The following is a 24198-nucleotide window of genomic DNA, read 5'->3' as shown; positions in this document are numbered from 1 at the left end:
TATAAAAAAAAATTAAATATAATAATGTATTGTTACCAGTTTAAATATGTGACTATTAACGACCATATAACGATTCAAACTGATGATACACCATAACTTCATATACATATAAAACACATCAGCGTATAAAATGCGCCGATTTATATGACACGTTCAGCTTATAGGACGCATCCAAATTTTCAGATCAATTTTAGATATGAAATTTGCAACTTATAATGCAAAAAATACAGTAATCTGATTTTGCTTTACTTACCATGCTGGTCACCTTTCTTTCTAACCCATGTACTGTTCATGAGTTTGCTGGTCACTTTTCTCTTTATATACCAACTGCAGCATTTTCTTTAGTTCATGTTTAATGAAATTACTTATCCATCTCATTCATATCTGATTAACCCTCCTTATCTTAGATATACAATTTAATATTGTTTCCACTAGAGCCCCTTAACTATCTCCCATGCACTACTAACAAACATCCTTCTCCTGCAGGTTTAATGCCATGGCACAGCTTCAGGCTTCCTCCTAAGCTTGTCATAATCACCTGCCTTGTATGGTGATTATGTCAAGAAAGGGTATAGTTCCACATATACCCTTTCTTGACAATATTCCTCATATAACATTCCTCAAAAACAGGCTAAAACAGCTGTTAATTATATTAATATTCCTCATGTTTTACTATCTCCCAAGTCGAGACCGCATGGTCACTTTTCCCAATCAGAGGCAATGTGGCCACCTTGGTTATGGATAGCTCTTGTGATCCTATGACCAGGTCCAATATTGTTGCACCCAGAGTCTCTTCCATCACATGCTGTCTTAAGTAATTATCTTTCAGTACCTGAACGAATTTCATTTCTTTCCTTCTATGTGATCTTTCTTTCTTCCAATCTATATCTCCATAGTTGAAGTCTCCCATAATGATCACTCAACCTGCACTCATTGTACTAATTTGCTGATACATGTCTTCTAAATTATCCCTAGAATTCCCTGGCCTATGGCAGCAACCCACCATATATTTTGTCTTATTGGCTTTAATCTCATGCCAGACTGTTTTAAATGGATAGCTGCCCTCTCACTTATCTATTCTTTTTGGCCACAGTATTCCTCCTCCCCATCCTATATTCTCTATCTTTCCTGAAAATATTAAACTCTTCACATTCTATCTAAACTACATCAACTGCTGTTAGTCATGTCTTGCTGATGCCTTTAACTTTTGGTGAAGTTCAACTAACCAATGCCCAAAACTCTTCCCTCTTGTTCCTGATATTTCTGGAACTAGGCCTAAATGGATGCTGCAGATACAGCACTGACCCAAGCAAATTTTTGAGTGTGGGCAAGATTTTTTTTTTCTGTCCTTCAGTCAAAATTGTATATGTATATATAAAAATTATATATATATATATATAGTGAATAAATAAATAATAATAAAATATTTTTGTGTTTATTATATAATGAGTACATCATTTTAACACAATTTATAAATATTACATAAATCGCATTAAATACGACAAAACAAATATAAAAAATCTAAATTAAGAATTAACCGTTTTAATTATTTAAAAAAAAGAAACCTTTCTAGCCTTAATTTCAGCAAAAGACTTTACTACTTTTGTCAATTTCAATAGATAAAGTGGCAAAGCACACTAATCTTTCTTGGAAAATTGTGGACCTGAAATAATTTTTAATAAGTTTTAATTTAGAAAAACTGCGCTCTGCACTTGCAACTTTAGTTGGGATTATTAAAAGAATTCGTAGTGATGTGTACACATTAGAAAAAAGACTTATGCAGTTATTTGCACAAATATAATTTAATACTTCTTTGGGAGAGTAATTATTTGATATCCTCCGAGACAATATTTTTAATTCGTTCCAATAAATCTATTGCTGAAATATCTTTTTGATCACCATCAAACAGAACAATTTCTAAGTCAAAACAAGCTTTTTATACTGTATCATTATCAAATTTTAAGTTACCATTGTTAAAGAGAAACCCAAAAATTGATTCATATTTATTTAGCAGTTCAAATCTCTTAGTAATTGATGTTATTGCTGAATCAAGAATTACATTAAAAAAAAATTAATTTGAAGCTGTCGCTCAAAATTAGTAATTGATTCGTCAGGACATTCATAATCGAATTGAGTTTTTACATGTCAGGTTTGTGTGCTGTCGTTAGTTGGGAAATCAGCATTTAACTCAATATTTAGAGCAAAGTTATGGGCTTGGTACTTAACTTTCAAAAAATTATTTTTGCTTCTGTATGACGTCAAGAATTTTTTTGTGACATCTAATGATTTCAAGGCTTCCATAATATTGCAAGAGATATTTTGCAATTGTTTGCTAGATGCATTGACTTCACATAGAATGTCATAGCAAACAAATGTGCCAAATATAAACTTGAAAGAATTAATTTTTTTTGCTAACGAACTAGCTTCCAATTTTGTTTTAATGCCTTGTTGCCCAGTTAAGCTGCATCTTCTGTGATGAAAATTAAAGTTTCATGTATTTCTTTTTACTTGATTTCGTATTGCTTTTACAGCTTCAATGCGACTTTCCCATCTTGTTGTGCATAAAGGTTTTAAAGTAAAATTTTGGATGTGGTTTAGAAGAACTTTCCATCGATGACTCGATGAAGAAAAGAAATTATAGATTGACTGAATAATGTAAAAAAATAAAGCCGTATCTACATTGCAGCTTGCTGCATCGCTCAATATCAAGTTCAAGGAATGTGTATAACACGGAACAAAAAATGCTCTAGGATTTTTGTTCCTTAAAAGTGCTTATACCCCTGCATTCTTCCCCTTCGTATTTGACCCATTGTCATATCCCTGACCACGGATATTTTGAATATTTAAGTTTTTTTCTTCTAATAATTTTAAAATTACTTCATCCTGTTGTATTATTAATTTTAATAAAATCTAGAAATCTTTCCTCTATTTGTATAATTTCTTGGGTTTCTTCATTTTTTTGTTTTATAGAAACATATCTTACAATTAAGGACATTTGCTCCTGCTGTGAAATATCAGTGGTGCAATCAACAATTATTGAAAAATACTTAGCATTCATTATTTTAGATACAATTTTTTTTTAAAATTTCATTACTCAATATATTAATGATTTCATTTCGCATACATTTCCGTAAATAATGAACGTGAATTTCATTTTTTTTATGCGTTCTACATGTTTTTATAATATGCTGTTAAATTCGGCGAATAATTCAATCAGTTTCAAAAATTTTGCATTATTATTTGTATATAGAGTATCTGAACTTCCTCTGAACACTGTTTTCTTTTGCAAGAAATTTAATAACCGATATTATGCGTTTGAAAACATGCATCCAGTGTTCTTGTTATTTTTTGAGTAATTTTAGCTGATGTTGATCAATTGTAGTTTCATTTTTTAAACGTTTTTCCAAATCGATCCATTTTTCAAAATTATTAAAATGTTCTTGAGATTTTTCATGGCCTGAAGAACTTGGGACATATGTTTCAAATTGTTATTTCCTTCCGAAATTAAGTTCATAGTTTCAATATTAGAAAATAATTTGCAGCAGAAACAAAATACTACATTTTTTGAACTCGAGTAAATTAACCAAGATCTTTTAATGGTTTCTCCATTACTCGAAATTCTATTATAATGCGATACATGAAAACTTCTATTATGTTCATCGTGTGGAAAAAAAAGTCTCTTTTAATTCAGCAGGACGACCTCGTTTTACTAATATATCAATTATTGAATTAGGCAAGTTTGGCCATAAAGCAGGATCGTCTTGAAGCTCAGAATTTAGTGTTGAGGTATTTATATTTGAAGGCGAAGCTATTGTATGTTTCTCAAGAGCCTGATTATCATCTAAACACAAATTCGAATTTTCAGACTCATTGTCACTGGGGGATTCCACAGGAATGTCACTTTCACTGACTCTTGTTTCTAATAATTTCAAAATTTTCCGCAATTGATTTTCAATTTTCTGAGCTCTAATAACTTCTCGTTCTGCTCGTCTTTTTCTGTATTGATGACCAGAAAGGGTTTTATTTTGTTTCTCTGGTTTGCCATTTTTGTCTGTTTCTGAAATCATAAAAAAAATTTATTTCTTTTTCATAAGGTATGGGCCCAAAACAAAGTAAAAAATTTTGAATTGAATCGTCATTTGCCAAGTCTCCCCCTTTATGCAATCATTTTTATCTGACTTTACTGCATTAAGAAAAATAAATTAGCAAAATAAAATTAAAAATTACCTTGTTTAATATTAACATAAAACTTCATATAGTAGTCAATGGGCACAATTTCAAATATATGCAAGAGTTCGTAAAACAAAAAAAAAAGTTAAAAACAGCACTGCTATAGCTACAAAGAAAATGAAATGAATAATTTATTTAAAAAATCATTACTAAGATAAATCGCATATTTAACTACAAACTTGCCTTCATAAATACGAGGTAACAAAATTCATTCAGCAAGCTAATAATATAATACACATTAACACTGAGATAGGGAATTGGCATGTAAGAAAATTTTGCGGATATGTGAACAATTTGTAGTATTAATAATTATTATTATTATAAAAATCTCCACGGAGTCAAAGACTCATCGTGGGAGGTCCGCTATTATACACATAGGTTATCATACTGCTCCTTAAATATATTTACTGTCTCTGTGCTCCCCACACTCTCGGGCAGTGCATTCCAATCACTCGCCACTCCATGCAAAAAACCTGCTCCTCACTCCCTTGTTCACACAAATTCCAAATCTCCTTATATCACTTGTTGCTTTCTTTATTTGTTCTTCCTTTTCTCTTTTCCTTTTGAGAAAAGCAGCTCCCGATAACTTTTTCTCTTTCAAATTACTGATCTAAATGACAATAAATTTCGTATTGATAAATTATTATCAATACGAAAAGTTACAAGGTCACGTGAAATTATGGACTCAAGAAGGCGACGAGGTCAGTGAGGTTCGAGCAGTTACCAGGATAAGATGTACATTACTGCGACGGAGTTTCGCTAATCATCGTAGAAGATGATTCGCAATCATCGACAGGACCCACATTCCAGCCATTAGATGCCAGAAGTGTGCGGAACAACTAATTTAAGTTGTTCTTAGAAGAAAGTAGATACCGGAGTTCAATGCCTTCAAGTTCCTGATGCTCGCAAAAAGTAAGAGGAGATCTCATTAATCATGGAGAAAGTACCCGTGTTCGTTGCTTAAGGTCGGAAAGTAATAGAAGGAAGTGATTCCAAGGATCAATCAGAGAGGACCAGACAACTGTTTTAAAGTAAGATCTTTCTATTGTTTTAGCTATAGACAGAATTGTGAATGTGATTTGTAGAGTTTGTTTGTTATGATACTTGAGGACTATAGGCTTTATACTAACTTTTGAATGGTCTTGTTAAATTATATGTGAGAGAAAACTTGGCTAATTGTTAAGGTGAAATATCACGTTTTTAATATTATTGCTAGTAGCTATGCCTGAATTTGTTTAAGTGAAATTGCTTTAAGTCTGATAAGGTGCAAACAAAGGAAATAATATAGACATGTGGTCTTACACGAATTGTCTTCATAAGAGTAGTAATTGCGAATTGTATTGAGAATTGTCTTTGAAGAATAGAACCTGATTTACTTGAATCTTTAGTTTTAACCTTTTGTACATTTTCCTTGATGATAAATAAATTGTTTTCATGTTTAAATAACTTACCTGATTTCTATTTCCAATGCACTACTCATTAATTCGAATCTGTGTGTCCTAAAGTTAGATTGCCATGACTGTAGATTAGTAAATATACATTGATAGATTTAGTGATAGATAAGAGAGGAAAGTTCCATACGTTTTACTGTGTGTTATTCTTTTGGATGGAGATTCAACTCCTACCCACAAATTTGGTGGCGCAGCTGGAAACTAAATAAATTTTCCAAATTCAGTTGAGAATAAACACCAGTAGGTCAGACAAAGAGATTGGCTCCAGCCAGAGGCGATTTCTTTGTTCTGTAAGTTTTGCACACTTGAGCTTTATTATTTGTGGCCATAAGTCAGAAGTATAGTAAAAGTTTAAATGAGATAACTGTAGTTTTTACAAAGGCGCAGTTTTTTCAAATATATCTTGTCTTCTATTTGAAGACAAGATATATTTGAAGATTTGGTAACATATTTTAATAAGATAATAATAAAATATAAACAAATATAACAACGTCACTTTATGCACACTGTATTCCTATCACATTGTCCTTTTCTTGCAAATTACTTGCTTAATAAGATTACACATCCATTTGATTCCTACTCTATTTATTCTTCGAACTCTCGGGACACATTCTGATATTGCATCATTTAAGTATTTTTTAAACTTCCCATACACTGTGGATATTCTTTCCATCCTGCAACCAATCCCATTCCACTGAACTCAGTATATTCCTCAGTTGGTCATGATTTCCTGCTTTGTAGTTCAGCATGTAACATTTTCTGAATGGAACATTGATAAACTTAGCCACTTCCCAAGTTAGTACTGCATGATCACTGTCACCAACTGGGGGCAGAATAGTTACACCTTTAACTGAAACACTAACACTGTCCTTGAGTTCCTTCTGTCAGCTTGAGGAAGTTGTCCCGCAACAGCTCAAAAATTGCATTTTCATTCTTCTCATGAGATTGTACTGCAACCCAATCAATATTTGGATAATTAAAGTCTCCCATTGTAATTACTCTTTTCCTGCTCATCTTTTCTATTTGGTGATGCATTTCTTCATCACCAGCAACTGATCCACCTGGTCTGTAATAACACCCCACTATGTAATTGATCCTTACTTTCAAAAATTGTGAAACAAAACATTCAGTAACAGGACATTGGTAAAAAACACTTAACAGGTATGCAATCAGGAATACATTTAACTAGTACAGAATACTTGAATAGAAAAAAGCCATCAAAAGCTTGAAATATGGAAAGGCAGAAGGAGTAGATGATATTTGACTAGAAATACTCAAATATGGAGGTATAAAAGTCTTGCAGTGGCTGCACTGCATAGTTCAGTAGTCTTGTACAGAGGGACGAATTCCAGATGATTGGAGTAGAGCTTTCATAGTACTCTTACATAAAAAAAAAAAAGAAACTAAAACTGAATGTGAGAATTGCAGAGATATTTCCCAACTGAGTGTTCATGGTAAGATTTATGCAAGTATACTTGAGAAACGGTTGAGAAGGATTGTGGAAGGGAAGCTTGGTGAAGAGTAAGCTGGATTCAGGCCAAATAGAGGCTGTCGGTATCAAATTTTCACTTTATGGCAAATAGTTGAGAAATCATGGGAATATAACAAGATATTTAAGTTTTGTAGTTCTGTAAATGGCATATGACAAGGTGCCAAGAGAAAAGCTATTCAAAATGCTACTGTTGTATGGTGTCAATGTTGCATTATATCAAGCAATACTTTATTAGAGCTATAAGTCAGCAGTTAGAATTGAAGAACAGGATGATGGTTTGATGTTAAATCTGGTGTCAGACAAGGATGTATGTTATCCCTTCTGTTATTAATTATATGTATGGATCACATTATGAAGGAAAGTGGTATTAAACCTGATATCAATATTTGCAGATGTTAATCTCAGCTCTTTATGCAGATGATGTTATACTTCTGAATAAATCTATTACAAGTCTGCAAGATTCCCTGAATAACTGTCATAATAGATAAGGTATGAGGGTCAGCAATAACAAGACAATCTGGTATGATAGGAAGTCAGCTGATTAAATTTATATGGAATAAGAGAGAAATTAGTCAAAACACTGAATTAGCTGTATACAAGACAATGTTCAAGCCAATTTTAACTTATGGATCTGAGAGCTGATTTAGAAATAAAACACTTGACTAGAGACTGCAGATATGAAAGTCCTGAAAAAGATTAGGGGCATGAACCAGATGGCATCAATAGCAATATTATCATATTAAAAGGGAAGAACTTGACATTGTTGGCATCCAAGGAAATGGTCACTTAAACAGAATGGGAGAGGAAAGATTAACAAAACAAGTGTTCTCTGCAGGTTGTCAGGAAAAAGACCCAGGGGAAGACCAAGATATAAGTGGACTGATAAAGTAAAAAAAGTGCCTTATAGGACAGAAATATAAGATCTGATAATGTTGGAATCTTGACCGGTAACAGATTGATTTGGAAGAAAATTGTAGATAGGAAATGTGGTGATGTAAGTTTTTCATGTAGTACTATTATTATTATTATTTCGGGCTACTCCAGGGAGTCCTTAGACTCATCGAGGGAAGCCCTAAACTCCATGTCCACACATCTATTTGACATTCTCACAGTATCTATCATACCTTGCCTTGAACTCGCTCACTGTCATAACACCCACAACAGACTCTGGCAGCTTATTCCACTCATTTACCACTCTAATAGTAAAGAACCCAGCTCTAACACCCCTGCTAACCACACTCTTGCCCAGTTTCCATAGGTGTCCCCTAGTTCTCCCACTACCAGTCCTGATCTCAAAAATATCCTCTGAATTAATCTTATAGAATCCTTTTAGCAATTTGAATGTCTCAATCATATCTCCCCTTTTCCGCCTATCAACTAGTTTCTGCAACCCACAAATCTTCAACCTGTTCTTATATGTAATTAAAATGAAAAGCCAAACAGCTAGTTTTCTGGCAACTTAATAAATATTAAAGGGATAAAAATCCTATGTTGTTATATAGTCAGTAAGTGAAAATCAAGATCGAGAACTACGATCTATGAGTTTCAAATTGCCTTCGATCTTGAGTTTCACTTACTGGCTATATAACAACATAGGATTTTTATCTGTTCTCGTATGGTTCATTCCATAGACCTGCTATCATCTTAGTCACTTGCCTCTGGATCCTTTCCACCTCCTCCCCTTCAAGAAGGAACCGAGGTGACCAAATCTGGTCGCAGTAGTCGAGATGAGGTCTTATCAGGGCTCTGTACAGAGGTACAATAACTTGCTTGTCTCTGCTCGTCAAGGTATTTTTCAACAACCAAGTGAGTTGATGAGCTGTTTTAGCTACTTTTGCAATGTGCCCCCTAAACTTCATCTCCCTATCCACCAACACTCCAAAGTCCCTGGCCTCATCAAGAGATTGATGAGGCCAGGGACTTGTACAGTTCCACCAATGTGGTATACTGCTGCTAATCTTTTCACCCCAAAATGCATAACCGTACATTTTGTCACATTAAATTGACATCCATTCTCCTTAGCCCAGAACTCCAATCTATCTAAGTCATCCTGCAAGACTTTGACATCTTCTGCATTCACTATCGCCCTACCCAACTTTGCATCATTAGCGAACAAATGAACTGTTCCACTTAGATCCTTCCCTATATCGTTAATGAACAGATTAAACAGCAGTGGTCCAAGAACAGAACCCTGCAGCGCACCACTGGTCACAGGCCGTCTTTTGGACTCCACTCCTGAACAAACTACTCTTTGATATCTCTCCATCAACCACCCACTTATCCATCTCACCAACCCTATATCCATTCCCATATGTTGTAGCTTACGGATTAGAATTCCATGTGGTATCCTGTCAAACGCTTTTGCCAGGTCCAGCAGTATCACCGTAAACCCATTTCCCTTATCCAGTTCTGCTGTCACCTTGTTATAAAACTTGAGCAAGTTACTGAGGCATGATCTACCCTTCACAAAGCCATGCTGTCCCCTGTACAGTATCTCATTTTCATCAATCCATTCCTGTATTTTTCCCTTGACTACTTTCTCCAAGGCCTTGACAAAGACTCCTGATATGCTGATCGGTCGGTAATTTGCCACCATAGTCTTGGATCCTCCTTTATGCAGTGAAACTATTTTCCCCTCTTTCCACGCCTTTGGGGACTAAACCAGACCCGAGACTCAGATTAAACAACATGGTCAAGGGCACTGATAATTCCTTAGCCGCTTCACACAAGACCTGTGCCGGTATACCATCCAATCCCACAGATGTATTCACATTAAGGTTCTGTAATAGACTATTCACCTCCACTTCGTTTATCACAATTCCCGTATAAACTAATGGTTCCTTCATTTTTTCAATGTCACCACCTGGATGATATACTTTTGCAAAGTGCATGCTCAGTAACTCCACTATATCGACTGGTTCAGTGACCTCCTTACCATCGTCATTCCTTAAAATCATTTTGCCATGTACAGTTTTTTCTTGCTTGCAGCATATTGAAAGAACTGTTTGGGATTCTCTTTTGCTTACATGGCTAGTTTCCTTTCATAATCGGCTTTTGCTGTTTTTACCACACTTGTTACTCTTCACTTTATACTGTTCGTGTGCCTGCAGGTTACCCCTTTCTTTAAATTCCCTCCACAGTTGTTTCTTTTTTTGCAGCTCAAGCTTAATGGTGTTATTCATCCATTTAACCCCTACTTGTTTTACTATTTGGACCTTAGGTATACAATCAGCCATAACCTCCTGTAAATGCTCCTTGACCACTTCCCATGCACTATCGACATCCAGCACTTGCCGTTGTACATGCCATGGCACTGATCCAAGCAATCTCCTAAGCTTGTCAAACTTGCCAGCACGGTAATTCCACATATACCCTGTCTTAGTCAAAAATTCCACACCTTTAGCCACCTCCCAGGTCAAGACCATATGATCACTCTCACCAATAGGTGGCAATATGGTCATATTCATTACAGTCAAATTGTGAGATGCTATTACCAGGTCAAGCACTCTCACACCCCTAGTATTTTCAATTACATGCTGATAGTTATCCCTTAATTGAATAAAATCCATTTCCTTCCTCACATGTGTCCTCTCCTCCTTCCAATCAATGTTACCATAGTTGAAATCCCCCATAATAATTACCCTCCTCCCACTCATTTCATCAATTTGAGTATGCATACTATCTCCATCATCTATTCCATCACCTGGTCTATAGCAGCATCCAACTGTATATTTTATTCTGCCAGTCTCAATCTCACACCAAATAGCCTCAAATGAGTTCCTTTCACTATCCTGCAATACAACTTCAATTCTCCTTGGCTGCAGTTCATCAGCTATCATCAATAACACCCCTCCCCCCATTTTATTCTCTTTGTCCCTCCTAAACACACTATAACCCACACATTCTATCCCACTAACTATATCATCTTCCGTCAGCCATGTTTCACTAATGCCAATAGCCTGTAGCCAGGAAGAGCCAATCAAGGCCAAAAATTCTTTTTGTTCCTAATACTCCTGGCATTAGTATACATGAAATGCAGTGATCCCTTTGTCCCACCCCTATCTTGATGCGGTATTCTAAATGTCCCATTCCCATTTTTTGTCCTTAGTGCTGGCTCGGTTACATTATATTCATTTTTACACTCAACTGTCTCACTGAAGTTTGCATATCCACTCCCCTCCCCCCTCCTTGGTAGTTCTAGTTTCCCTGGTTCTGCACATCCATTTTCACTTCATTCAGCAACAATTTTTCCAGTCTCCGCACACCAAGTCCATTCAAATGCAGGCCATCCATCTTGTATAAGTCCTTTCGCCCATCAAACTCATTCCACACATCCACAAATTCCACACCAAACCATCTGCATAACTTGCGCATAATGTCATTTGCGATTATGGCCCTCCGTCTAAACTCCTCTCTGTCATACCGCAGCAATAGACTCACCATTTTAACTCTGTCACTCTTTTCTTTTGCTACCTTTAACAATACTTGCAAGTCCTCTCTCATAAAAAAATTTATCACCTTTCAATTCATTCGTACCCGCCACAATTATTAATTCTTTCACCCTCTGTTTTTGCACTCTAATACTCTCACTTACATCCTTAAATTTCGCACCCGGTAAGTACGATTTAGTTACACTCCCATCTATCACTCCTCTTAATAACGAGTCACCATACAACACTCTTTCCTTCAATTCAGAAACTCTCCCACTCTTACGCTGTTTATTTATGTTTGCCGAATCACTCTGGAAAGAGTTTTACAGGTGCTCTAATTGCCGCTGTGCATTTTGTATCACTGCGTGCAACCTAGCGATCTCACTTCCTACAAATAATTCCTCATTTTTTTTATCATTCAATCCATTTTTTCTTTCTGTATAGTTGCTCTCACTCTTTCTTAGATCAGCGCTCACATTGCCATCTTGTACATTGCAATTCCCTATCAATCCAAATTCAATTCAATCCAAACTCCAGCCTCATTCGGGAATGCATACATTCCACACACATCGCATTGGACAAATTCTTTCACATTATAGTTTTTGAACAATGCCGTCGTATTTTTGGACGCCATTATCTTACGTCGCATTGCCGCCGTATTCAAATCTATGAAACGTATCGTTAAATACTGAATTAAATAACAGAATTCACACCAAAATCACCCGGACTCAACAAGCTACCAAAATTAGACAATATTACGTTATGATTTTAACCTATATTCTAATTTTCATTCAAAATTGTACTTAGCTTTTGGGAGCTCCCTGAAAACACGACCGACCGTCTCAAATTTCCTGTACATATCGGGAATTTGACGATGATGTCTGTGATTGCTCTGCTTATGAATCACCTACTGCTTCAGAATAACAAATTGAAGATTTCTTGATATATGAAGTAATATACTACATGTTGCATATAGTGGAGCAATATATTTTCTTCTTGATGATTTTGTGACCAAGTTATTTTGCCATGTATAACTGGACTGAAATTTTGTCTGTGATGGTAGGAAAACTTAAAAATAGGAAAGCCACTTGCCACAAAGATATACTGATGGAGAGGAGCTCACCATCATATTCCCCAAAATTAGGGTTGTGAAAGTTGTAATATTTGGAAGTCCTTTCCCAGAAACACCATAGATATTCTCGCTTACACGCTCTGTCCGAAAAGAAACCGAACTTTTCAAAAACAGAAGAAGCTAGTGGCGTTACCTGTTGTGTCTTTTTGTTGTCGAAAGCGGCATCCTTCATCAGTGTTGTGTCAACTGTTTATGACATTTGTTTCATTAGAAGCAGAGTTATAGTGCCAAGAGTGACAGTGACAAACGGTTGGAAAATGAGTTTCAAACAGAGAGCTGCGATTGACTTTTGTGTTAAACTTGGTAAAAGTTTTACTGAAATGCATTAAATGCTTCAGAAAGAATACAGTGATGAATGCTTATCCCATACTCAAGTTTAAGAGTGGTTTAAGCGATTTCAAAGTGGTCATGAACAGCTTGAGGACAACGAAAAGCCGAGCTGTCCAAAAACTGCACTGAGCGAAGTTAACATCCAAAAAGTGCGTGATTTCATCAAAGAAAACCTGAAATCGCCCGTGAGATTGATTGAAGATGAATTGGAGATTCCAAAATCAATTGTGCACAACATTTTGACAAGAGTTTGGGCCTTCATAAATTGAATTCACGATTTGTTCCCCACAAGTTGACCAACGACCAAAAAATCTGTCGAATTGAACACTGCAAGGACCTCATTAAAACCGCTTGTAACGACTCAAACTTCCTCGAAACGATTGTTACTGGTGACAAAACGTGTTTTGAGTATGAGCCCGAAACAAAGTGCCAGAATGCCGAGTGGAGACTACCAGAAGAGGAGCATTCAAAAAAAAGTCGCTTGGAGAAGTCAAATGTAAAGACAATGCCAATTTGTTTCTATGATTCCAAGAGCATTATCATTCTGCCTGGCCAAACGGTCAGTGGCGAGTTTTATCTCGAAGTTTTGAAGCAATTGATAGTGAGAATTCTTTGCGTATGGCATGAATATCGTGATGCAGGCAGCTGGTCACTTTTGCACGATAATGCACCATCTCATCATTCAAACATTGCGAGACAGTTTTCAAGCAAAAACCAAGTTTGTGTGTTGGATCACTCACCGTATTCACCAGATACAGCACCCTGTGACTTCTTTCTCTTCCCTCGACTTCATTTGCCAATGATAGGTAAGCGATACGACACCATTGAAAAAAACGTTCAAGCGGCAGTTACCACCACCCTCAACAGTATCCCAAAAACCAGTGTAAAAAAACTCATTTAATGAATTAATTGACCATGCCAAACACTGTATCGAAGCTGAGAGAGAGTATACTGATTGAAATAAATGATTTGAATAATTATAGTTGACCTGTATTTTATTTTCTATCAGAAGTTTGGTTTCTTTTTGGACAGAGGGTATATGAATATCAAGAGTTTTTTTATTTCATAATAGATCTTAGTGTTATTAATATTTCAACTTTTGCTTTAATGGTAGTTAATAATACTTTAAGAAACATTTAATAGAATTTACATTTTATTTATATTTAGGGTAAACCATTTCCTTTGAAAGAGAGCCCTTTAGGTTTTGAAACAGGTGGTAAGTGTCCATTTGTATTTTTAAAATACTTAAATTAACAGATTCTTAAAATACTTAAAAAGTAATAGTTTTATTTTGTTTTAATGTGCAAACTGCATTCTTTGGTCCAAACAGGTTTCCTGCTCTCTCTCACATACACACTTCTGTTTTATCATAAGGATGGTGATAATTTTGAGTTATTAGACCATTATAAAATCAGTACCTAATATTCATAATTTTATATATATATATATATACACGTGTGTCTATATATATATAGATATACATATATGTATTGATCTTGTATGTGAGGAATGAAAGAACCTGTAGCACATCTGTGCTGTGTATGGAACACACATGGTGGTTGAGAAAGGAGAAACTGTTGACATAGTTCTTGAACAGTTGTGGTATGTAGTTGTTAGGAAAAACTTGGAAGAAAGTTTCCAAAGTTTTGTACTTTGCAGTTGTAAAATGAATGCTGGGCAGCTCATGCTTAAGCATGCCCAACAAAGTGGGAGAATGATGATTGTCAGTTCAGTGGAGCAGTGTCTGTGGAAATACCTATACAAAAGACAGCTGAAATAGTTCATCTGTAAGATAGTGGTTGAAGTGAGTTAGAGAGGGTCATCTATCATTCGAATCACTCTGTTCTGGACAGTATGAAGAATTTATAGGGAGGTTTTAAGTGCCCCTCCCAGACATGAACAGTATTCTAAGGATGGGCAAAATTGGGATTTGTATAGTCATTACTGGAAGGGGAAAAGAATGGCTGGTTTTTTATAGGGTGAGGAAGCCATTAATGCAATGTGTTTATGCTAAGAGTGGCTGAAGCAAATGTAAATTCAAGGAGAAGGATCTGATCCAGCCTGGTGATTCGTGTATTACTGGATGGTGAGCTGAGCTTCCTTTTGCAAGGAAAAATTCAACACCACATTTTGCTCTAATTGAAAATGAACAGGTTATCCTTGCCCTATTGATGGTATAGTGATCAGTGATAAGGCACTGGTTGCAGATGGAAGCTTGTGATTTCTAAGCATTGCATGTTTGTTGAATGTGAGTAGGATGAATGGAGTGTTTTGTCATCAGCAAAGCTGTGGATTGGATTAGTGTGACTGAAAGTAGGTCATTTTCTTTATTTAAGAAAGATGATAGGTGATACAGAGCTCAGGAATTGTATAGTCGTTACTGGAAGGGGGAAAGTATTTTCTAGAGGAAAAGAATGGCTGGTTTTTAGAGGGTGAGGAACAATGTTCCCTCTAATTTTTTGCTGTGTGTGTGTGTGTGTGTGTGCAGAAATTTGCATGTGTGCAAAATTTGCCTTCTTTTGAAAAGTATGTGTGCACCCATACGAGTCACCATACTGATCACATAAACAAAAAAGTTAAAAGAATTTAGTTCACTCTTAACCTTCTGGTGTCAATGGGACGTCAGCCAGGTCACCCCAACTCCCCACCGTGTTCTCACACACGGCGGTAGCCTCCCCAGTAAACAGTCAGAAATCATGATTCACAAGCCTTGGGCAGGACTCGATCCGGGGACTTCGCGCATGCGAGGCCAACACGATACCGACTGTACTAGATAGGATTCTAAGTGTGTGTATAATTACCATCACCAAATTAGTTGTGTGACATCAATCACAGAGCTAACATAAATGTTTTATATGTATTTAATATTGATCTGATTAGAAGTAAGAAATAAAGTAAAAAAAAAAAAAAGATAACACTAGTGACTGATTGCCTTTAATTAAATTTTCTAACTTTGCAAATAACTCTAAACATACATAATAAAATATTCCCATTACTAATTCTCGCCTTGTTAAACATTCATAATAAATCCATTACTAATTCTCGTCTTGTTTAGTTCTAGCTTCTATTTTTTTATTTTTTCTCTCTTCTGTCTTTGGCATTCACCCAGTCTTTATACACACTATCTAAATTAATTAAATTTCCATATAATTGGTAACTTTTCACATCATTAGCATATCCAAATGACATTCTCCTAAACGGTTTCTAAGTTGGTTTTTTATTTGATTCATTAGACTAAAACCTCACTCACAGTCTACACTAGATGCAAGGAAGGTTCCTCCAATATCCATCAACTTTGCCAAATCAGAAAACTGCTCATTTTGAAGAGCAAATACAACCATTTGTGTAAAATTTGATATCATTTTGCATTTAATTTTTTCTTGTACAGAAAATTTGAAATCATTAAACTGACTAATTATTTCTGTAGTATCATCCAGAAAATCATGATATTTAAGACAAAGGGCATTAACATGTTCACTACCAAATGAGCAATCACAATGTGAAATAGAGGAGATATCAAACACTGACCATTCTTGTATCTCATTCTCAGGGAATCTCTCCTCTAAATGCACACATGAACAATTTATAAAATTTAACAGGGGCCTAGTATCTACTGGTTCAGTCTCTTCTTGTTTAAGTAAAGCATTTATTCTGTCACTCCAGCAAGTGTCACCTTCTAAATACTGATTCCTGATTTTGTTAATCTTTTCTCTGGCAAAATGATAACTGTCTAGTGGTGTAAGGTTACTCCTTTGTAAGATTTTGTACAAGGAAGCCATTTCTTCAAAAACATCATTTAAAACATTAACAGCTACTTTGAATGTTACGTTAGTTAATTTATTGTGACAATAATTAACCACAGGATCATTTGATTTGTCTTTTTTAAAATATGTGATCAGTCCCTAATAGTTTCTTATTATTGCCTGTAATGCAAAATGTCTGGATAGCCACTGCACTTCATTGAGTGGTCTGAAGGCAATAGCTTCATTTTCAGATGCCTCGACAATTTCTTTAAATTCATGTCTTTTCATTGTGGAACAAGAAAAGAGTGTGTACACTGTTCTCATTAATGTATCAACATCTCTGATTGGTGTAATTTCCTTCCACGTATCACAGATCCCCACATCCTCATGGTGAGCTACACGGTGTTGCTGGGCAAGGTGTGGAACTTCTAATTTAAGTTTTGCAGTGGCACCATTAACTTTGCCCAGCATCACTGCGGTTCCATCAGAGGTAAACATCACCATTTTTTGGAGATCAAGTTTCTTTTCTTAATAAAACTGTTTAATAGCTAACACAATGGAGGAGGCATCACATGCCTGCAACTGAATTATTCCGTCAAAATATGTTTTATATTCATTACAATCTTTAGGTCTAAACTTAAAATAGAGAATGAGACATTTGTTAACAGTTATATCAGTGCTTTCATCAATGGTTAAAGTGTGGTAATTTGCAGATGCAATTTGCTCAAACATGTCATTTTCAACAATTAAATTGATTAATTTAATAAGCCGAAAGGCTATTTTACCGGCGAATATGTTAATAGAAAGGGGGATGGTAAATCCCTTTGTTTTTATAGCCGGGTACGAAACTCAGATCAAAATCCATCGAAATGATTTCGATGGATTTTGATCCGAGTTTCTTACCCGACTATAAAAACATAAAGGGATTTACCATCCCCCTTTCAATTAAATTGATTGTTTCCAGAAATTCAAACACATAATTTTTGCTTTGCCAGCTGTCTGGGAGTTGAACTGAAAGTGAAACTCTCTGATTCCAGTCTTTGAGTTTCTTATTCGGTTTTAAAACAATGTGGGATCTAATATCCCCTTAATTTAATTAATGAAAGTAAAGAGTTATTCATCTTAACAACTAATAAGACACTGTCAATAAGAACTTTAATCTGCTCTGGGTTTGATAGTTTTCTCTCTCAGTCATCTGAACTTTCACATAGCATACGCAGTACTCCTGTAGCTGGCAATGAACAATTTTGTTGCCTAAGTTTGTGTACACCATCCAAATGTATTTTACTTGTCAAATGGTGTTTCAAAAAGTCCCACTTCCAAGTGACATCAAACTTCTTCCCATTAGCAAAATCCCCAGCAACCTTTGCATCATGACAATAAATACAAACAACACCAGTTGCAGCATCATACATAAATATTTCACGCAGCTGAATGTTTATCAACTCATGAGCTTTTGGCGTAGCAGTTTTCACTATTTCATCCAGCCATTCACTTTTAAAGCAGCTAGCAGTTCGTTTTCGCTTCACACCTTTTGCTTCCGTTGAATTTGACATGGTGCATCAGTTTTTTGCAATTTTGTTATTTGAAGAATGTTTTTTATTGTTTTTATAAATTTACAAATGTACACTATTCACTGAATAACTTGGCAAGGCAAAAGCTGAACCAACACTAAACATTGCTGAGGGCAACACAAGAGCTAAAAGATATGCCTAGAGGCTAGATTTAATTAACTTGGTGTATCTCAATGTGTGTACACTAATGTTATTATTTAGTCTACTATTTTAAAATTCCTTTTAAAAATTAGCGAATTTTGAAATGCTACAATATTTTTAATTGTACTCTAATTTAAGTTTTTAAAAGTATTTAATTATTTTTATTAAAATTGTGAAACCATTGTTTTAATTCGTCATGATCTTGAACTAATTTTTCCATGAGTCAGGCCTGAGATGTAAACAAACCATGCACCATTCTATATGCTACTTAAAAATTACACATTTAAGCCACATCCCTTTCACTTTGGCATCAAATCGCTAGTCTCAAATAGGGTTACTGTTAATAATTTATAAGTTTTGTGCAACTTTGAGAATGTAATAAAAAATGCAAGGTTATAGGCTTGAGCGTTGCCGAGCTATGGTATTTTGTAAAGAATTTAAAGGTTAATGTTTAGGTGGAACTTCTTTAATTAATAAATTTTAATTTCATCTTGAAAATCTAGTGTGGGCATATTTTTTGCTTTGTGTGCTAGTTGTAAAACGTGTGTGCATACACATGCGCACAGCTTAGAGGAACATTGGTGAGGAAGCCATTCTGCATTGGTGACAGAGTTCAACAAAAAGAATCCATCTGCCATTAATTGCAGTGAATCACCAGCAGGAAAGCTTGTAAAAACTTGATGTAGCTTAAAAATATCAAAGCGCATTACATCAATTTTTACATAGGTCAAGTCCCATGAGAATGTTGTAAAAATAACTTGTTTGTCTCTGTATATTTTGTACTAGGTATTTTTGTAAATAACCCTTTGGAAGTTAACTGTATATACTCCTTTAATAAGAATATTTAAGAGTGTTAGAAACAAAGGCAATGTTTTTGCCACCAGAGCTGTATGTAATAGATCTACATGGCGGCATAAGAAAGGTTGTTTATGAAATTTTGTATGTATGTGAAAGACTTACAAGCTCTGCACATAAACACCTCCGAAGTCAGTCTGAAAGGTTCAAATAACTTTCCAATGACCGGCAATTTACAATCAAAAGATAGCACAGAAGAACAAAGGGCAGACCAGACTTGAAACTTAAGATGAAAGAATCATGCCGAATTCTTCGGGGGTTACAAACTTTGTGTGAGGTGTCAGAGAAGGATAATAAAAAGGTACTGAGCCAAGCATAGAGAGCTTCCCGGTTTGAGATGTCACTAGAGAGAGAGATGACTCCCAGGCCAGAGAGAGAGAGAGGGCTTCCAGACATTGCCAGAGAGAGGGAACAGATTCGGGAGTCCATAAGAGAGTCAGTTAGCCGCAATTACGGTCATTGGAGACGGCAGTTGTCCAGGCATTTTCGGCGAGCCAAAGCAGAGGAGAAAAGGCGATGTAAATTACCTGAAGCAACTTCGCTCGGAAGATTTTCTTTTTCGCCGTGGGAGAACAACCTTTTGCCAGTCGTAGTTCATAGTCCACTCTTTTCCTGTTGAGATATATTACTGAAGCCAGACATTCCTGAGGAAGCTCAAGATCTGAATTGAAACAAATGCCATAAGACTGTAGTGAAAGACTTTTGACTGAATGTGCGATGCTGAGTCTTTTGTAAGTTAAAACCTTTTGTATATTCCTCTCATAGTAGATTGTAAATGGACTTTTAAGAGATTGTTTTTAGAATTCTTCGGGGGTTACAAACTTTGTGTGAGGTGTCAGAGAAGGATAATAAAAAGGTACTGAGCCAAGCATAAAGCGCTTCCCGGTTTGAGATGTCACTAGAGAGAGAGAGAGAGAGAGAGAGAGAGAGAGAGGGCTTCCAGTCATTGGCAGAGAGAGGGAACAGATTCGGGAGTCCATAAGAGAGTCGGTTAGCCGCAATTACGGTCATTGGAGACGGCAGTTGTCCAGGCATTTTCGGCGAGCCAAAGCAGATGAGAAAAGGTGATGTAAATTACCTGAAGCAACTTCGCTCGGAAGATTTTCTTTTTCGCCGTGGGAGAACAACCTTTTGCCAGTCGTAGTTCACAGTCCACTGTTTTCCTGTTGAGATATATTCCTGAAGCCAGACATTCCTGAGGAAGCTCAAGATCTGAATTGAAACAAATGCCATAAGACTGTAGTGAAAGACTTTTGACTGAATGTGCGATGCTGAGTCTTTTGTAAGTTAAAACCTTTTGTATATTCCTCTCATAGTAGATTGTAAATGGACTTTTAAGAGATTGTTCAATAGTAGTAAGAATTGTCATTAAGAGAATCGATTGGCATATTGGCAAGTTGATATAAATTTTGTAAAGATAACTTCGCAGAGAGTTAGCTAACCTCTTTGCAAGTAAACTAGCAGTTTAATAAGTTGAATTTGTAAGCGGAGAGTAAATATGATTGTGAGTTGAAGAAATTAATTAGTGTTAAAGTAAAAGGTTATAATTTATGCGAAAGATTTTATAAATGGATAGAGAAAGCAATCTCCCTAATGTCTAAATTCATGTATATTTCATAGTAATGTAAATAAATTGTTTTGTTCTTTTTGTTAAAAGAGTGCTGCCTGTTTGTTTATTTTTACAACTGCATTGTTCCTAAATAAATCGGACTTGTGAGCAGGAAACTAAGTGATATAGCCAAAGTGTAAAGTTAAGTAAAAGAATAGACCACGACTGTTTGTGTAAAGTTTTATTGAAGGAATTTGTGTTAGAGAGACAAATCTGCCAGCCGTATTATTGAGTTTTATGCTAATTAAATGATATTAGTGATGCAGTCTAAATTAAATAAATTTTCTGGTATCTCTGGCATAAGACTCGTAGTGCGAAGGGTAGATAAACATAGTACGTAATAATATAAGCTAGACAGATTCAGAGAGTAGCTCACACAGCAAATTAGAATAAAGGCATATAAAGATATAGATAATATAGAAAGTATGGAGAAAAAATAAAGACACATAAAATAAATAGAAATTAACAGCATATGAGTACAATGGCGCAGCATAATTTTACAAGCTGGCTACCCAATTTATATGTGGTAGCAGTTAGGCCAAAGTTTGCCGAGCATCTTCGATGCCAGACCTGATCAAATATCCTAGAAATGCAAAGTGCGACAACATGCTTTTCCAAATCTTGCCATGATATGTGTCCTGTGGTGGGTGATATAAGCTAAGAACTTTGGTGTGGATATAGATTGGCAGATGTTGATTAACTGGTTGGCCTTTAGGTAGTGACTGTTGATGATTTCCTTCATGATTCTGGTTGTTACTTTGATAGGAAACTTGTCCCCCTTTTTTTCTCTCCCCCATTAGGTTGGATATGTGCTTGTTTCCATGCATTGGGATAAATGCCAACTGTCTATAAAAGATTTTGTAGAGACGATAGAGGGTAGGGGATAGCAGTTTGCTGAGCAGGCCTCGATGCCAAACCTGAGAACTTATAGGCTAAGAACTTTGCTGTGGATATAGATTGGCAGAATCCATACTGGCGGTTGTTGATGAACTGGTTGGCCTTTAGGTAGTGACTGTTGATGACGTTCTTCATGATTCTGGTTGGTACTTTGATAGGAAATTTGTCTCCCTTTTTTTTCTCTCCCCAATATGTTGGATATGTGCTTGTTTCCATGCATTGGGATAAATGCCAACTGTCTATAAAAGAAATTGTTAATTCTTGACCACAAAGATTTTGTCTATAAAAGATTTCTGATAATGGTAGGAGTCAGTTTGCCTTGGGTCATCTGTGCAGGACAGGGCAGCTTTATCTCTAGATGCTGTAACAGCAGTGCATTATGAGAGAGTGAGAGGTGGTAGCATAGGTGAGTTGAAGTTATGTCTGATGGCTTTTGCAAGGAACCAGAAATGATGACTCCATTTGGATAAGAAGTAAAGTTTTTGCTGTTAGGTATTCATATTTGGATTTATTGGTGGTTCTTTTGCATCTATTCCATGCTTCAGAATAAGCTGAGTATTCTTCTGCTGTTCTTGATACAAGCCAGTCATGTAAGCAGAGTTTTTTTGTTTTGTTTTTTTTCCAACCACTTTGCTATACTTTTTGTTGAAATTGGGTGGGGAATTTTGGTTGGAATGAAGGTCCACTGAAATTATTTATACAGTTCACGTGGAGCAGGTGCTTGGATCAGTAGAGCAGAAGTTTTGGTGGTTATCTCATTGGACATCTTTATAGTACCAGTGAACATGAAGATGGAAGTGGCTGGATGGAGAGCATTCTGCATGAGGTAACTTTCACTAGATTGTGAACTGAGTTACTGAGAAGGGACTGATGATCTCAACATTTGAATGGAAAACTGGTTTGAAAAAGATCAAGGGTATTGGCAGAGTGATGAGGATTATCAGAAATTAGAGTAGGTAGATGTGTGATTTGCTATAAGAAATGACTTTGTATTAAGTCATTTCTTATAGCAAATACTCCTGACCTGGTGTAAAAAATATTTTTTTCCTCCAGAGGTAAGGGCAGTAGTTTTAACAGTTGACCAAATCTATGTAACTTTAGCATACCATGTAGATTGTAGTGCAGCTTGTTTCCTTGTATATATGTGTATACTCCAGATGATGACCTTAATGTGAAGGTCAAAACATAGAATGATTATTTTGGTTTATATTAAACTGAAGTTTTACTCTATTAGTTGTTTCCATAATATTTATGATGAAGTAAGAAATATTGTCTTTAATTTATTCAAATAATAAATAAAATGTTCATATAAAAATGATTTAATATGATTCAATTAAACTTCAGATGTCATAAGTGTACTGAATACTGATAAAATACTTATTAAGACTTTGTTAATCAGTGATAGCCAACTCATATATGTACACTCAAAGGCCATTCCATCTTTCATGTATATGGATGGAGGTTGGAAAACATAATTATGCTTATGAAATCTTCTTTCTGTGAGTTGGGTAGGAGAAAGAATTTTTAATATGTTTTAGAAATATTTTGCTCTCCTGTCTTCTACCACCAGCATGTGCTATGTGCTTCACAAACACACTGGTAGAATGTTTGTGAATATTTAAGTGGTGGATGAATTCCATTGTTTAATATGATACCATCATTTGCTTGAAAAAGTTGTTTGACTTCTAGAACAGATTTTCCAAATTATCTAGTCCTTTATTGCACAGAATTTTTATTTCTGTAATGTTCATTCTAGTGTCACATTTTTTATTTTATTTTATTTTATTTATTTTTACATTCAGTCACTTTGTTCAACAAGAACAAAGTGATTGATTCACATACATTACAGGAATGAACATTTCGTGTGCAATAAAATATGTTTAATATAAAAGAAACCACACACATTTTTTTTTACAAGTTTTTGTGTCATGTCTTTGCCAAAAAAAGTAGTAAAACTCAGTCATTATTCTCGGGGACCTGAGTGTCAACAATGCACACTGGCTTCTCTTCTTTAACTCTGCTGATTAAGTCAGTTAGTTTGCCATCTACCGACTAGAATAACAGTCAGTGCTCGCCTCTTCCAACTGACCTCTTCTTAATAAACTTACAAAACCTCTGGACATAGAAGTCAGGTCTCCTATTGATAAATAAATCAGCCTCATCCAAGTTTCCTTCACTATAGAGCAACTTTCAATCACGCTCTTTCAGTGACTTTTGTTACTTTCCATAGTCAAACTGTCATTTCTATAGTTGAAAAAGATAGTTGGACTATCATTCTCCAGATCCAAAATCCTGATCAGACCAAATAACAGAA

The 24198-nt window shown here is 35.6% G+C and overlaps 1 protein-coding gene across 1 annotated transcript in view; it reads left to right on the top strand.

Annotated features, from left to right (window-relative positions):
- Positions 1–24198, top strand: part of LOC150104307 (tRNA-splicing ligase complex subunit RTRAF-like) — a 178644-nt gene that overhangs the window by 131618 nt on the left and 22828 nt on the right. Inside the window, exon 7 of the mRNA XM_090396290.1 lies at positions 14233–14281. Within this exon, the coding sequence (XP_090252416.1) occupies positions 14233–14281 (49 nt within the window). The remainder of the gene's footprint in view (positions 1–14232; positions 14282–24198) is intronic.

This window comes from Typopeltis vanoorti, chromosome 8, assembly GCF_054136105.1.
Source record: "Typopeltis vanoorti isolate ZY-2024b chromosome 8, IOZ_Tvanoo_1.0, whole genome shotgun sequence".
Classification (NCBI taxonomy): Eukaryota; Metazoa; Arthropoda; class Arachnida; order Uropygi; family Thelyphonidae; genus Typopeltis; species Typopeltis vanoorti.
Note: the sequence above shows the minus strand (reverse complement) of the source record. Positions and strands in the feature narration are given on the sequence as shown.